Consider the following 15,556-nt stretch of genomic DNA (forward strand, 5'->3'; position numbering starts at 1 on the left):
ACTGACACGAAACTGACCGAGGTTGATGACCATCCCGCGATTACCCAACAGAGGATCTCCAGTCGTACTCAATGCACGCGGGAGTCCTTAGGGGTAAAGGACCATGACGTATGTCGCTTATCTTCAAAGAGTTCAGAAAAAAATTGTGGGGTTGGGGGTGTGGGGAGGAGAGACACCAATGATAAGGCAAATGGGGTAAGTGTTACTAGGGGAATCTGGGTGTTCTTTGTGTTATTGATTTCAGCAAATTCACTGTAAATGTGAATTCTATCCAAATCGGAAGGTGGTTGTTGTTGTTGTTATTGTTTTTAAAGATTTTATTTAGTTATTTGATAGAGAGAGAGAGAGCACAAACAGGGCGGAGAGCAGCAGGCAGAGGGAGAGAGAGAGGCAAGTTCCCCACTGAGCAGGAAGCCTGACATGGGGCTCGATCCCAGGACCCTGAGATCATGACCTGAGCCAAAGGCAGAGGCTTAACCCACTGAGCCACCCAGGTGCCCCTGGAAGGTTTTTGGGTTTTTTTGTTTTTTTAAACTTCAGTTTCCAGAGCTTGAAATTTTAGACTATGTGCAAGTATAATAATTAAAAAAACAGGAAGGAGGAAAGGAAGGAAAGAGAAGGAAAACAAAAAAGAGAAGGAAGGAAGAAAAAAGAGAAGGCAGGCAGGCAGACAAGGACAGCTTAGGAAAAGGATTGTATCTGTCATGAATTGTTTGGTGTCCGTGATACACTGCCAAGTGAAAAAAGCAAACTGTCCATTGGTGGGGAGTGTGATTGCACTTAAAGATATTAGTTTGTATGCTCGGGAGTTAAGTCTGTCAGAGATCTCAATCGGCGGTTCACAAACGATTTCCATCAAGAAGGGGATTTGTGAAGGAGGAAATCCCTTTTAACTTTAGAGGTTTCTGTTTGTTGTGGTTGTTTTTCACAGGTGTCAGGAAAATTTGTGAAAGACTTCAAAATAGGGAACAAGGATTACCCGACTCCTGGACCCGGAAACTGCTTTTCAGTATCCTTGAGCTACTTTTCAGCTCCTTCAATCACAAAAACCTGATTAAAAGGCATATGACTTGGGCAGGCAGAAGCTCAGTCGGCTCAGACTACCATCAGCTCAGGTCCTGATCCCAAAGTCCTGGGATCGAGCCCCACATTGGGCTCCCTGCTCAGTGGGGAGACTGCTTCTCCTTCTGCCCCTGCCCCTCTCTCTCTAATGAATAAATAAACAAAATCTTAAAAAAAAAAAAGGCATATGATTCTTATTCTTATTTGTAGAAACACAGATAGATCACGTCCAGTGGAATGTCCTTGATTACGGCCCTGTGGACAGACTAGTTTCTCATCTATTTGTAACATTTGTTCAGCATTTGTGATTTCCTATATAAATGTGGCTTTTTAAATTCTCCTCTGAATGGGTTGTGACAACTGGCGGGTTTCCTCATTAATTAATAAGTTTTAAAAATGCTAAACATACGTTCATTTGATTTGTGTGAGAGGCATGGTTTCATCATTTTAATAAAACGTATCTTTTAACTTTCATAACGAAAGGTAAAATCTAGAAACATTTTAAAAGAAAGACAGTCCAGAGATTCTCCAGAGAGCCTAATCAGAATCTTGGGGGAGGGTGGGAGGGGGTGCTTCTTTTTTTTTTTAAAGATTTTATTTATTTGTCAGACAGAGAGAGAGAGCACACAAGCAGGCAGAGTGGCAGGGAGAGGCAGAGAGAGAAGCAGGCTCCCTGCTGAGCAAGGAGCCCGACGTGGGACTCGATCCCAGGACCCCAGGATCACGACCTGAGCCGAAGGCAGTAGCTTGACCCACTGAGCCACCCAGGCGCCCGGGAGGGGGTGCTTCTGATCTCAGAAGAGATCAGATCTTCCCTGATGGGCAGGAAGTCCAACTTCATGCACCAGGAAAGCGTAAACACCAAGTGTGGGCACCCCCATCCCGGGACCCCCACCAGCCTTCCCCAGGGATCCTGTGCCCCCAGTGAGTGGGGCTTCCTGGCCCCTCATTGTCACTGACCCAGAGTCACTGGCTGGCCAGGAGGACGTGGCCAAAATCAGACCTCCGTCCTCTGGGAAAGGGATTCTTTCTGTTTCCGACTGACTAGGCATCTCAGAGAGCAAGACATCCTCGGTTAATTTGTTTTCTGGGCGTTTCAAGGATATAAAAAAACAAAGAAATGCCAAAAGAGAGTCACAAAAATAGCAAATTTTAAACATTTATGTTGCATACATGAATGTTTTAATACGAATTCAATAAACAGTGCTGCGTAGTTGTCCTGCTCATCAGAAAATAATTCCAGGATCTGGTGTGTGATGGGGTGTGCTCTGGAGACGGCCTCTTCCCCTTGCTGGGGGTCCGGGTACCACCCAGACCATGTGGACCACCTCTCTGGGGGATCCAGGTGTGAGTGCCCATGGAGAAGCAGTTTCAATTTTTTATATTTATTGCATACGTAGACACTTTACTGAATTGTGACCAGTTTTTGGCTGATTCCCAAGGAAATCCTAGGACAACCCCGTCTTTTGTCTTCTCTTGCCCGGTGATTATAGTTGGCTGCTGGCATTTGCCGCTGACAGGGGCAGTCCTACAGCCGAATCTTAACTTCTTACCTCATCGGGTCTGTTTCACTCTTGAGGGTGATCTTGGCTATTGGCTTGAGACAGTCTTTCTTTTTTTTTTTTTTAATGTGCTTTTATTAAAAAGCAAAAATATGTTCAGAAAATACCGATAAGCAGGGCGGGGGGAGGATACAAGTCCTCGCCCCCTCTCCATCCGTGTTTTGCGACCAGCTCAGTGTATGTCCTTAATAATAGTAATTATTATCTTAAGATCTTTTTTTTAAAGATTTTATTTATTTATTTGACAGAGAGAGATCAGAAGTAGGCAGAGAGGCAGGCAGAGAGAGAGGAAGGGAAGCAGGCTCCCTGTTGAGCAGAGAGCCCGATATGGGGCTCCATCCCAGGACCCTGGGATCATGACCTGAGCCGAAGGCAGAGGCTTTCACCCACTGAGCCACCCAGGTGCCCCTTATCTTAAGATCTTTATGAGAATGATTATTATTGCTCCCAGAACAGGTAACGTTCATTTCTGCATCAGCACCTGTGGACAGACAGGGGTGACAAACAGCATCTCTGCAGACAGTTGCGGAGATGGTCAGTCCCACCTAGAGTCGGCGGCCGTCAAGACTGAGCAGACTTGCCCCAGTCCCCTAAGCTCACATATCAGCAGACATCAGACTGAAGCCCAGGGTCCCTTACGCCCAGGCTCAAGCTCTTACTTACCCTCCACTGCCTCTTAATGCAGATTTGCTTTTGCAAATAGATTTTAGAAACTAAACTCCAATTCTCCTGGACGTACGATCCTGTTATCAGCTTTTACACCCAATGTAGTGTTAACAGCTCTCGCCCTCTCTTGTTATTCCACAGATTTAATGGCTGTCCAGCTTTTTATTACATGGATATGTTTTACTTGTTCTTAAAGGGCTCCATACCAAAACAAGCAATTTAGACTGGTTGGGAAATATGGACACAATGATAGTATGAAGCAGAAAGGGCCTGTCCTCCTGTCCCATCCTGCTGAGCCCTGCACGGCGGAGGAAGTCATCACTAGTTAGTAGCATGTTTGTTTCTACGGCTCGGCCGTATCACTCACTGTGTAATTTGCTTTCCTTTAAAGGCTTGGGGGCATGTGGATTTACTTCCTGCCGTTCACACCCGCTAGATCGTGACCACCATTCCAGAACCATCTGTCCTTTTTCATGCACGAGAATCAAGAAGTCACCCCTGGCTCCTGGTGACAGCAACGGGGAGGACTGGCAATGCCGTTTTGGGGTCAGACAAGTCCGGAGCTTAGCTTTGGGCACGTGGAGCCGGACGCCAACTGGCGATGCTAAGTGGGCCCCTGACCCTAAGGATGTGGAGCTCAGAGAGACGTGGAGCTGGGTATGGAAACGTGGGTCTGTGAGAAAAGCCACGGTATGGAAATCTGTAGCCGTGTGCCCTGCTGGGGGGAGCCATGCCTGCAGGAAGGGCAAGTGCTCTTCAGTTCACCCCGGGCCCCACCTGCTGCTCCGGTGACAGTCGTCACAGGTGGCCCTGCTTCCGTCACTCACATTGCCTTGCCCGCTCACCGAGGCCTTGCGTTTCGCATTGTCAGAGAACATTCAGAAAAATCATCCAACTTTGCAATTAAGGCAAAAGAGGCCAGCTCATCGTTCCAGTGTCCCCTAGAGTATTAGGGTTTGTTTGTTGTTTATCTTTTTTAAGTTTTATTCTTTTTTCCCTTTTTTTTTTTTTAGAGTGAGCCCACGTGCATGCGTGAGTGGGGGCGTGCAGACGGAGGGAAGAGAGACTTTTTTAAAAGTACTTTTATTTATTTTTTTGCACAAGTGATAGAGACAGCGAGAGAGAGCGAGCGGGGGGGGGGAGGGGCAGAGAGAGAAGCAGGTTCCCACTGAGCAGGGAGCCCGATGCGGGATTCGATCCCGGGACCCTGGGATCATGACCTGAGCCGAAGGGAGCCACTTAACCAACTGAACCACCCAGGCGCCCCTGGAGGAGAGAGAGACTTAAGTAGGCTCCACGCTCAAGCCCCGTCCCCGTGGGGCTCATCCGCAACCTGAGCAGAAGTGGAGTGGGACGCCCAACCAACAGGGCCACCCAGGTCTCCTTTTCCTTTTTCCCCTCCTTCAGGAATTCCCAGTAGTTGGATGTTGGGATGAGCTGGATTGAGCTTCTAGATTTTTTTCCCCCTCACTCCGTCCCATTCTGTGCTTGTGTATTTTGTTGTACTTTCTGGAAGCACACCCCAACTTTGTATTCCATCACTCCTACTGGATATTCTGTTTTTGTGAAGAATCTAATAGTCTGTTCTTGATCCTGGTTTCTTTTTCGTGGCACCTGTTCTTGTTTTAGCTCCATAACGATCTTAGAGTTTGGGGTTATTACTGTTTTTTTTTTGGTTTTTTTTTTTAAGATTTCATTTATCCATTTGACAGACAGAGATCACAAGCAGGGAGAGAGGCAGGCACAGAGAGAGGAAGGGAAGCAGGCTCCCTGCCGAGCAGAGAGCCCGATGTGGGGCTCAATCCCAGGACCCCGGGATCATGACCTGAGCGGAAGGCAGAGGCTTTAACCCACTGAACCACCCAGGTGCCCCTTTTGTTTTTTGTTTTTTTTTTTTTTTATGATCTTCTCTTTCCTGCATTCTCTCTCTTTCCTGTTTCTTCTCTTGGGCTGGTTGGTTTCATCTCTCTTTCACGTTACAAGATTTGTTTCTTTCTTTTCTTCTTCTCCCTCCCTCTCTCCTTGCTTTCCTTCATTCTTTCTTGAGCTGTTATATTTGCAAGTAGGGGCTTTATTGCCATATTGAAACAAAGGCCCAGAGAAATTCATATCCAGTTCCTTTTACTTACTGGAAGCTTTCCTTAGTCCGGGGGGTGGGGGGGGCGTTCCTGGGATGTCCGTGCTCTTCCCACTCCCACGCACGCACACAGAACATGTTGATTGCTGGGTGTCGTTATGGGATGCTGGGACAGAGATACAGTCTTGGCATTGGGGAAGCATCTGGAGGTCTTTTCTCCAAAGCCAGTTTTCCAAAGAATGTTCCAGTCAGGCTGCCTGGGGGATGGGCTCCGGGCATTCTGGGAGCAGAGCAGGTGAGCGGGGGGGGGGGGGGGGGGGCAAGCACTACTGGGGGCAGAAGCTCACTTTACCCCCCGCCACCAGCTCGCGGACCTGCACCTCACAGAGCCCTCTGCTCTGCCCGTGTCCCCAGGTCTGGAGCATGCCTGTTTGATTCCTCCATAGAATAAATGTCCAGTTCCTTCCAAGGAGATGAGACGGTGAAGAGAAATTTCCTGGTTGTGCAGAGCAGGGGAGGAAGCTGGGGCCTGGTTCTCCTGTTTCCCACCTGGTGTCTTGGCTCAGCCCCATCACGCCGAGACCTCTCACTCCCCAGCCTCTCGGGCGGGGCTGCTCAGCGCACCCCCGTTTGTCTGTCTCCCTCCTCAGCTTCCATCTGCCAAGGCTTTTCAAATTCTCCTGTCTACTGAGTCTCCTCCCACGTGCACTGCTGATCATCTTTCCAGTCCTTTCCCCGTCAGGGTGGCGTTAAGGGAGTTAAAGAGATAAATGAGTGTGGTCCTTAGGCTTTAATGAGAAGATGTTTCTTTCAAAAATCTAATTCTATTGATTCAATATTTATTTTTTTAAACTTCCTGATGGTAGCTTTTTTAATTTTCTTGTTTAAACATTTATTATTGATTTCTAGTGTTATTGCTTCGAGGTACAGAATGTGGCCCCAGTTGTGTCTTTGGGCACCTTTCTGAGGATTTCATGTCTCAATATATAGTTGACTTTGGGTCATGTTCCAAGCATACTCAGAAAGAAGGTATGCTCTCTGGGGCAAGAGCAAGGTATCCCTGCTTATTAAACGTTATAAATTATTTAAAGCTTCGGGGTTCTTATTGTCTTCTTCATCTGTAATAAACCAATAGCAGTGGTGTGTTAGTCTCGAAGGTAATTGTGTTTCTGTTGATTTTTTTTCCTTTGCATTTCCAGTTTTCGTTTTCTGTTTGATGCTACTTAATGTACACATGGAGGTTCATGGCTTCCGGACGTTTGCTGAGGGACGCCATTCGTCAACATGATTGGTCTCCTTTGTGGCTACTTCCCTGACCCCTGTGATGTTTACGTGGTCCTGCCCAGCGGAGGAATGGCGGTCCTTGATCTTGAGGACCAAGGATAGCGGAATGGAAGCTCTAAGGGGGCCCAAGCGTTTGGCAACGGGGTGGTAGAGGTGTGGGAGGTGAAGCCCGGTGGAACTGGGTAGGGGGAGGAGCGGAGGTGACGAGGTGGAGACGGGGTCCCCGGGGCAGCACACCTTAAAGGTTGGCTGAAGGGGGAGGGAAGAAAACCCAGCCTGGAGCAGGTGAGCACTCCTGGTGCGGTGGGAAAGAGCAGTGGGGCTGGTTTTAGGAGCGATGCAGGCAGCAAGGGTGATGGTCCAGGGGCTGCCCCAGGAAGAGGGTCTCCTCCTTCCCTGTGGCTGCAGGCCGTGAGGGCTGGGAGTGAGCCAGGGAAGGGTCAGAGGGTCAACGATGGAGCCTTCTCCCCGCGGGCAGTACGGCCCTCTGAGCAGGCAGGGCGTCTGGCTGGGAGACGGGAAAAGAGGGGAGGGACACGGGAACCCACAGGGGCTCGGTGCGAACTGGGGTGTTTTTCTTCTGCCGTGCTCAGCCACCCAGAGAGCACAGGTCATGGGTAGACTCAGGGTGACGTGATCCAAGGAGATTGCCAAAAGGGTGGCTTGGAAAGGAGGAGGAGGGAGACCACAGGGGCTAAGCTGGGTGGGGAAGGCAGCAAACACAGCAAAGACACCTGGGAGGGAAGGGGGTCTAAGGCCGGGGTACTAATGTAGACAATGGGGAGGGGGTCTTCACGGAACACCAGAGGACTGTGGTGACCCAGGCTGATGGCCGGAGGCATGGTGGAGGGGCACAGTCTGAAGGGCGCTGGGCAGGCAGGCAGCGGTGTGGGGCAGGGGCCGAGCCAGGAGAAGCACGGGTCTGGGAGGTGGAAGGCAGCCCCTCCCCCACCCGAAGCCCCTGGGTTTGGAGGCACCCACGGCCGAGAGAAACACGGGTGGGCTGGTATAGGTGGGCAGTGACGTGGGGCTCTGCTACACTGTGCCACGCTGTTCTCGAACCAGGCCTCCCACTGTTTTCAAGGACAAGCACAGGCCCTGGGAATGCTGGACAGCCGGGGCCCAAGTCCCTGGCAAGAGCCAGAGACACCTGTGCAGGGGACAGACGGGAGATCCCCATCGGGGATCTGACGAGACACATCGCTGCCCTCTGTTGTATCTGGGCCCCCTTCCCAGGGGATGGACTGAGGCCTGGCCATGCCCCCTCTCAGCCAGGTGTGAATAGGACCGGCACTGACCCCTTGGGGTTACTGGGCGGGGCCTAGCTCCTGCTGAGTCAGCCCCTGGCTGCAACGCCCCTCCCCACCTGCATGGGTGCAGCCGAAGGGGTCTGGGGGCTGCTTGGTTTCAGAGACCCTGGGTGGGGCCTTGCAAATGGGTCGGGCTCATTGAGACCCCCATGCGTTTAGGCCTTCCAGGCATTCGAAGGTTGGTTGACCTTGACCTGCTGGTGACACAGACCAAGCTCCCGCCCCTCCCCTGGAGAAAGCATCTGAGCTTGGCAGGAGATGGTGTCTGCCACAGGACGTGCAGGAGCCATGCCATCCCTCTGGAACTGTGGGACCAGCAAAGAACTCCCTCTGGAGCTTCTTGGGGCAGGAAGGGCCCTGCAGAAGGCACCAGTCCGCTCCCTAAGCGGAGAGACCCCCACCTGCTGGAGGCAGCGTTCACTCGGTAAGCTGAGACCACTGCTCCCCGTGCTCCAGGAGTCTCCCCTGTCCACGACTACTGCCAGGGTGAACCCCGCGCTGCCGCCCTTCGGGAAAGCCCACAACTCAAGAGTCACCCCTGGAAAATCTCCTGAGACACAGCTGAAGGGAGGTGAGTCAGGCTTAAAATAGCTAAATAAATCTTTAATATTTCTAGGTGCAAATGTACAGATTGCACAGCCACACAGTTGTAGAACAGCAACAACCTTCTCTGTACATTCTTACATGGTTAGAAGTCACAGCGGAAGGAGGACGTCCAGCCAAGACTCTGACGTTTGCACTTTTTTCTTTTTCACATACTTACAAAAGGGGGAGCAGGAGGTGGCTTTGGGGCCAAAGGTGTAGAAAAGAGGGGCTGTTTCCCTGGACAGCCTGCCTTCCGCGGATGGGCGGGGGCGCAGGGAGAGAGGCGTACCCCGGGGCAGATGCTCTGGGGGGGGGGTGGAGCTTTGGTCTTGGTTCCCCACCCCCCTTTCTGGGCAGTCGGAAAAAAGTCTTCACTTATAGGAAGTTTGGCAGTTTCCTTCACCCTAAATGTAAGAGTTAAGCAAAAAAGTCAGGCCTCTCTGTGCTGGCAGGGGAGGAGAGCTAGCTGTCTCCCGCAGACTCTGGGCCTGGGGCCCCATTGGGCCTGAGGCCTTCCCTTCCCAGAGCAGGGCCTACCTCCCCTCCCTCCCCTTCCCTCTGGCCTTCAGGCAAACCGGCCCAACACTGGGACGCGGTTCTGCGTGGCTGGGACAGAAGCCACTTTGCTGGTCCCGTCAGGGTGCATGTCCCCAGCAACCCACCCAGACCGCACGCTGCGAAGCCAGCAAGTACATGCCGCGGGTAGGGAAAAACCCCAACACCCAAATCCCAAACCTCTTCCTCCTGCCCAATACTGTTCTCTAGATTAAAAAATAAAATACACACCATCGGAGAGCAGCGGTCCCGGGCAGCCCTCGGCAGCACCAGGACTAAAGACTATATACAACCATTAGGTGAAATAGTTACATTACAGTCGAACACCAAGAACATTTACAAAAATTGTCAGACTTGCAATTCAGATAAAAATCTGTGAAGAGTCTGTACACTTTTACAGTTTTTGCACTAAGTAAATAAGGCTCTCGGCCTGAGAGCTCACAACCCACGCCAAGGGCCGCCAGCACCAGACCCGCGCTGGCCTCCTCTACCCAGGGCCCCGGGAACCTCCCCCGTATTGCTAAGAGGCGCTCAGTCCGAGGTTGCTCTACGAGGCATCGAGGCATTGGTGGGAGAGAGGTGGGGGGGAAGAGGGGAGGAGACCAAACCAGAGGACGTCCCTGGGGCTGGGCCCTGCCTGTGTGGGCAAGAGTGGGGGCAGCGCCATAGCCCCCACGGCCTTCCTTCCTGAGGTCTGTGACCCTTGGGGGGCCTGCCCTCTCCTCACCGAACTGCAGGCTGCCTCTGAGAGGCCCCTCCTGGGGCACGGGCCAGGACCAGGATGGGGTGCTGCACGATCTGGGCCACCCTTCGCACACTCCCCAACCCGGCGGGCTCTGCGGGGACCTCGGGGACCTCGGCCCCTGGCAGCGGCAGGCCTCCAGTCCCAGGGCCGGGAAGGGCTCAGGCTCTTTCCGAGGGTCTCCCCGGCTTCCCGAGGCTGAGGCGGAGGGGGTGGCTCCACGGCCCTGCAGCTGGGCAAACCACCAGCTCTGGCCGGAGATTACCCAGGGCTGGGGGCGGGGACAGGGAGGGACCGAGACAGACCCAAGCTCCTGCCCACCTGTGTCCCACAAGAGGGGGGGAGCAGAGAGGGCTGAGAAGCCACAGAACAGCCTAGAGCTGGGGAAAGCCAGCCCCAGCCGTGCCCCTGTCCTGTCTGCAGCGCCTGGGTCCTCGGCTGGGGGCCCGGGAAGGGTGAGGAGGCGGCCGGCCACACACACGGGGCCTGGTGCAGGCCGCTGCTGTCTTGGAGAGGGAGCAAGGCTAACATCCTCCAGGGCTGCTATTTCCCATGCAGTGCGCACGCTCAATTTAAAAGGCCCCTGTGTTCCAGCAAGCGAGCAAGCGGGCTTTTGTTTCTAATGCATACTGTGAAAGGAAAAAAAATCACAGTTATCCACCTTCTCAGGGCCTGCTGGCATCAGACTCTTTTCACCATCCATCAGGGAAGGTCGGCCTTTCTTTCGGGGTGAGCACCAGCTGGCCACTCCCCGTGCGGCCACCGTGTCCTGGCGCACCAGCCCCAGGGGAAGGGCGGGTACCAGGCACAGGGCCATCTGGGCGGGCTCTGCCCAGATCTTTGGCTTTGGGGAGGCCTGGAGGGTCAGCCTGGGCCTGGGGGCTCTGGATCGTCCCCCCAGAGATGAGGGCCCAGAAGAGCGAGCCAGGATCCTCACTGGGTCTATTTGGCAACACGAATGGGGGGGGGGGGGCAGGGAGTCTGGGGACAGGACAGGTACAGGGGGAGTCCTCAGTTCTTCATAGCCAGGAAGGGTCCCCAGACGGACTGCATGCAGGGGCAGGTGCTGAGGGTGGAGCCCTGCGGGGACAGGAACTCTGATGGCTCCATCCCTCCCACCCTCTCCCTGCCTACCAACCGGCCGGGCAGCCCCGGGAAGCAACGGACAGGCCCCCCAGGGCAGGGGCCGGGGCCCCCGCCTCTTCAGTCCTCCACCTCTGCAGTGCTCCCCTCTGCACTGCTCCCTCCCGAGGGAGGGTGTAGGGGCTACATGCACTTGGCCAGGTCAAGAAAGAAAGGTGACACACACCAAATTCAATAACCAACAGAGACATTTTGGCAGGCCCCTGCTCCCACCAGGCCGTCCCCCCCACAGCGTGCAGTCTCCTTGGCCTGCACCGAACTCGCTTCTCAGGCCAGAAGAGAGGGGAGCAGGCCCGCGCCGCGTCAGTCTGTTGAGGCTCCCTCCGTGGCACCTCCTGGACCGCAGGTGGAGGGAAAGGGGGGGAGCCTGGGCCTCCCGCCCCCGCGCTGGGGCTCCCCGGGCTGAGGTCTGCCCTGCGCCACCACAGTCCTCCCTCCTCGGGCAGGTTAACAGTGGCTGCTGTTTCGGAACTCGCCGTTCTCGGTAATCTGCAATTTGGTGGGGTTGGTGGGGGAGACGCCGTTACGGGCTTGCATGCTGTACCTCTCTTTCAGCTGCGTCAGGGCGCTCATGAGGCGGGCGTTGGCGGCATCCAGCGAGGCGATGCGCTTCTCCTGGGGGCAAAGAGGGCATTAGTTGGGGCCGCAGGGGGCTGTGCCGGGACAGTGGTCTCCCCAGGGGCTGAAGTCGGGGGGGGGGGGGACCGGGAGCCCAGGGTGTGCGAAGGGCGGTAAAGGGGCTGAGGTCATGGGGCCATGGGTGTATGGGGAGGAGGCCGGGGAGCAGGCGGCCTCAGCGCCGTGGCCTGAGACCTCAAGCCTGCCTTCCTAGGTCTCTCACATCACTGCTTCTCCCCAGAACGGCCTAGTGGTGGTGTCCATCAGCCACCTGAGCCCCAAGGGTACAAGGTCTGTGCCTCGCTCACATGCACGTATGTGACACAGAGGTCACAGCTCCTGGCTGGTCCGTGCTGTTCATAATCTGAGCAAGGCCTGGCCTTATTCCTGGGTGAGTGAGAGGGGAGAAGTGCAGGGAAGGCAAACGGAGGCCAGAGTCTCTTCTGTGCCTCCTTTCTCAGTCCCCCGGGAAGCCACAGTTCTGAACTAGAGCCCCTCTGCTCTGTCCGCCCAGCCTGCTGTCACCCCATGCCATCCCCAGTCCCCTCCTGAAAAGCTTCCACTCTTGGGTCAGTACCCAGCCTTTCCAGAGCCTGTCCTAGTGAGCTTGTGATCCACTGAGACCTTGAAGCCGGACTTCTCGGATCAGAGAGCCTGGCCTCCTGTCCCCCCTCAGCTTTTACAGTGGGGGTATGACAGGGGACGTGGAGATGTCAAAATCAGCCCGCTCCTTCCCCCAGGTCCTTCAACACCTCTGGCTGACCAAAGGGCCAGAACCCACCTGGGCGTCGATGATCTTCTGTTTGGAGTCTACCGCTGCTTGCATCTCAGCATGGTCCTTCTTCAGTTCCTCCTCCACTGACATCAGCCTGTGACCAGACACAAGGACAGTCCAGCTGGCACTCGAGGGAGCAGCTAAGGAGGTGGGGTGGGGGGGTTGGGAGGGGGCTTGTGGGAAGCAGCCATCACACGGGCACAGAGGGCACATACTAGGAGAGCCCGTCCAGCGGGCCTCCAACCACTGACAAGAGATGAGTCTGTTCCTTCTTATACTTAACCTGCTCCAGACTCTGTTCCCAAATCCCCCAGAAGCCCTTGGAGGTACCCATTTCTGGATGTTCTTCCAGGAGCCAAGGTGGGTGGGTTGGGGGGGTTCGATATTTAGATATTCACCACCCCCCAGAGCAAGGCAGGGGGTGTAGCGTCAGAAGATCCGATCTGTGGCATGGGGGGAGGATGAAAACTCTGCAGAGCCCTAGGGCTCTCTTCACCCACCCGGCATTCACCAAGGCTACGCTAAGAGAGGGGCGGCACTCGATGTAGTGAGATGAACAGAGATCTCCAACACTCAAGAAGTTACAAGGTGGCAGGGCTATAGACAGGCAGACAGCAGCCGTGCCCTGCATGGGAGGCCTGGAGGCCATGAGAACGAGACCAGGGAGTAGTGACTGTCCTGGAGGGTGGGGTGGACTGTCCACAAGGGCTGAAGGTACGGTAGGGAGTAGGGGAGACGGGAGGAATGCCGTGTGCAGAAGCCCCGAGCTAAGGCACGTGTGTGTCTGTCACCAGCTGCTCCTTCCCTGAAACCCCTCCTGGCCTCACCTCGAGGTGCACTGTCAATCACAGTGGCTCACACCTACCTTCTGATGCTCTTGCATTAGTTTCCGGACCCCACACTCTCTGGATCTGCCTCCTAGCTGGCAGGCCACTGCTCTGCCGATGCCTGTTCCCCTTGCCCCCAGCATGTCAGGGCCCTGCGGGGTCAGTCCCAGTGCCCGTTGTTCTTGTTCCCCATGCTCTTCTCAGACAAGCTCACCTGCTCCCAAGGCTTCGTGCCCATTGCTACCTGCATGACTTCTCCAGGCCTGCAGAGCTGTGCCCTAACTCCCGGGTGGGCACTGAGCCCCTGATGCAGAAGGAACACAGGGAGGTCAACTGTGCTGAGGCAAGTACCCACGGGGCCTTATGCGAAGTCAACAGGATTAGCAGTCAGGGAGCACTGATCAGGAGGAAAGGGTGAAGGGCCACGTCAAGGGGGGGTGGTTTCCTTGTCACAGTAAGATCAGACACTGAGTAACGCCTGCAAGAAGCAGGGAGGGAAGACCAGGGAGCAGAAGGGCACCGAATGGCGTCAATCTGAAGGGAAATTACACTAGGGGAGAGAGACTTGGGCTTCCAGTTGGTGGGAAAACAGGGACTGGGTTTACACTCCTGCCATCAAACAACAATACTAAGAAACTAGAAAACCAAATAAAAAATATGAAAAAAAAAAAAAAAATGCCTTCCCGACAATGAACAACAGGCAGTGCGTCCTAAGGAAAGGGAATGCGTGAGCTGAGTCCCGCTCACAGCCTGAAGTGTCCCGGTCAAACAAAAGGGAAGTCATGTCGCGGAGCTAAGGAGAGCCAGGGAAGCGGTGCCCAAGAAGAAGACGACACAGGGGAAAGTCCATGTATCTCCCCTTAAGAGTTCCCCTTGAGTCTTCGGCTGCGGATGGGTCTGCAGGCCTGTGCGAACACAGCCAAGCTGGGGCAGGAACCACGAGAACATTAGAACAAACAACCCCAAGGAGAGCTCACACTCCTACCTGGCAGAGTGGAAAGACATACTAACAGGGGGACATGAAGTAGACTCCCCCAGAAGGAAACTGACTCAGCAGTGGAGCCAGATTAGGTTAGATTAGAGGCTGTCCAGACCCACCCCAACAAAGCTTAAACATAAGCCTCCAAAGACTCAAACTAATTCCAAATAACCTCATGGTGTCCCAGAACAAAGCCTCAGAAATATTTAAAAGAACACAAAATATCCCACACCTACCTAAAAGTCACAATGTCTGGCATCCAACCAAAAATCACCAAGCATAAGAGAAGGAGAAAAATAGAATCAATAACCAGGAAGAAAATTCACGAAAACAGACTCAGAAATGTCACAGATGACAGAATTAGTAGACGCTGAAACAGCTATTGTAAATATATTCCACATGTTTGAGAAAATATAGAGGAAAATATAAGCGTGATGAGAAGAGAAATGGACAGAATTTAAACCAAGCTGAAAGTCTGAAAGTAAAAAATACAGTATCTGAAATGAAATGAAAAAATACTAGGTAGGCTTAATAGCAGATTAGACACTGAAGAAGAAATGATTATTAATCTTGCAGACACAGGGATAGAAATCACCTGATATATAATGGGGGGAAAAAAGTAAAAAAAGGGGACGCCTGGGTGGCTCAGTGGGTTAAACATCTGCCTTTGGCTCAGGTCAGGGTCTCAGGGTCCTGGGATAGAGCCCTGCATCCAACCTTGTATCCAGCCCCGCATCAGGCTTTCCACTCAGCGGGGAGCCTGCTTTCCCATCTCCCGCTGCCTGCCTCTGCCGACACGTGATCTCTCTCTCTCACCTTGTCAAATAAATAAAGTCTTTTTAAAAAAGTTAAAAAAGGACACAATGGAGCTTCAGAGTAATGTGGGACAATACAAAGCAGTCTAATGTATGTGGGATGGGATTCCTACAGGAAGGGTGGCATACCTACAGATTCAAGAGCTCAAACCCAAGAAAGATGAAGAAAACCATGCCAAGGATCTTCATAATCAAATTATCGGCAATCAACGATAAAAAAAAAAAAAAATCTTAAAAACAGCCAGAGAATAAAGACAGTTTAAATACAAAGGAACAAAAGTAATGACAGAATCCCTACTATTACAGTCTGACAGGGCCCAACTGGGCCCACTGCCTGTTTTTGTTAATAGCCACACCACACAGACAGTTCTGCTCAAATAGTGCGGCTGAACACTTACAGAGGCCATATAGTCTTGCAAGGCCTAAAATATTTATTACCTGCCCCTTTAGAAGAAGTCACCAACTCTTGCCCTAAAGTGACAGAGATATAGCTAATAAGCCAGTAAGAGATAAATTGCAATCATAAAAATGCTCAATCCAAAAGAATGCAGGAAAA

At 53.1% G+C, this 15,556-nt stretch overlaps 1 protein-coding gene across 9 annotated transcripts in view; it reads right to left on the reverse strand.

Annotated features, from left to right (window-relative positions):
- Positions 1 to 8,543: 8,543 nt before the first annotated feature.
- Positions 8,544 to 15,556, reverse strand: part of LOC123952790 (DAB2 interacting protein) — a 186,478-nt gene continuing 179,465 nt past the window's right edge. For 8 of the 9 annotated variants that reach the window (XM_046022291.1, XM_046022290.1, XM_046022289.1 and 5 more), the window contains 2 exons: positions 12,386 to 12,473; positions 8,544 to 11,601 (listed from right to left, as the gene is read on the reverse strand). In XM_046022291.1, coding sequence (XP_045878247.1) covers positions 11,434 to 11,601; positions 12,386 to 12,473 — 256 coding nt within the window. In that variant the 3' untranslated portion in view covers positions 8,544 to 11,433. The remainder of the gene's footprint in view (positions 11,602 to 12,385; positions 12,474 to 15,556) is intronic. The other variant, XM_046022292.1, reaches the window with a different exon arrangement.

Source organism: Meles meles, chromosome 11, assembly GCF_922984935.1.
Source record: "Meles meles chromosome 11, mMelMel3.1 paternal haplotype, whole genome shotgun sequence".
NCBI lineage: Eukaryota > Metazoa > Chordata > Mammalia > Carnivora > Mustelidae > Meles > Meles meles.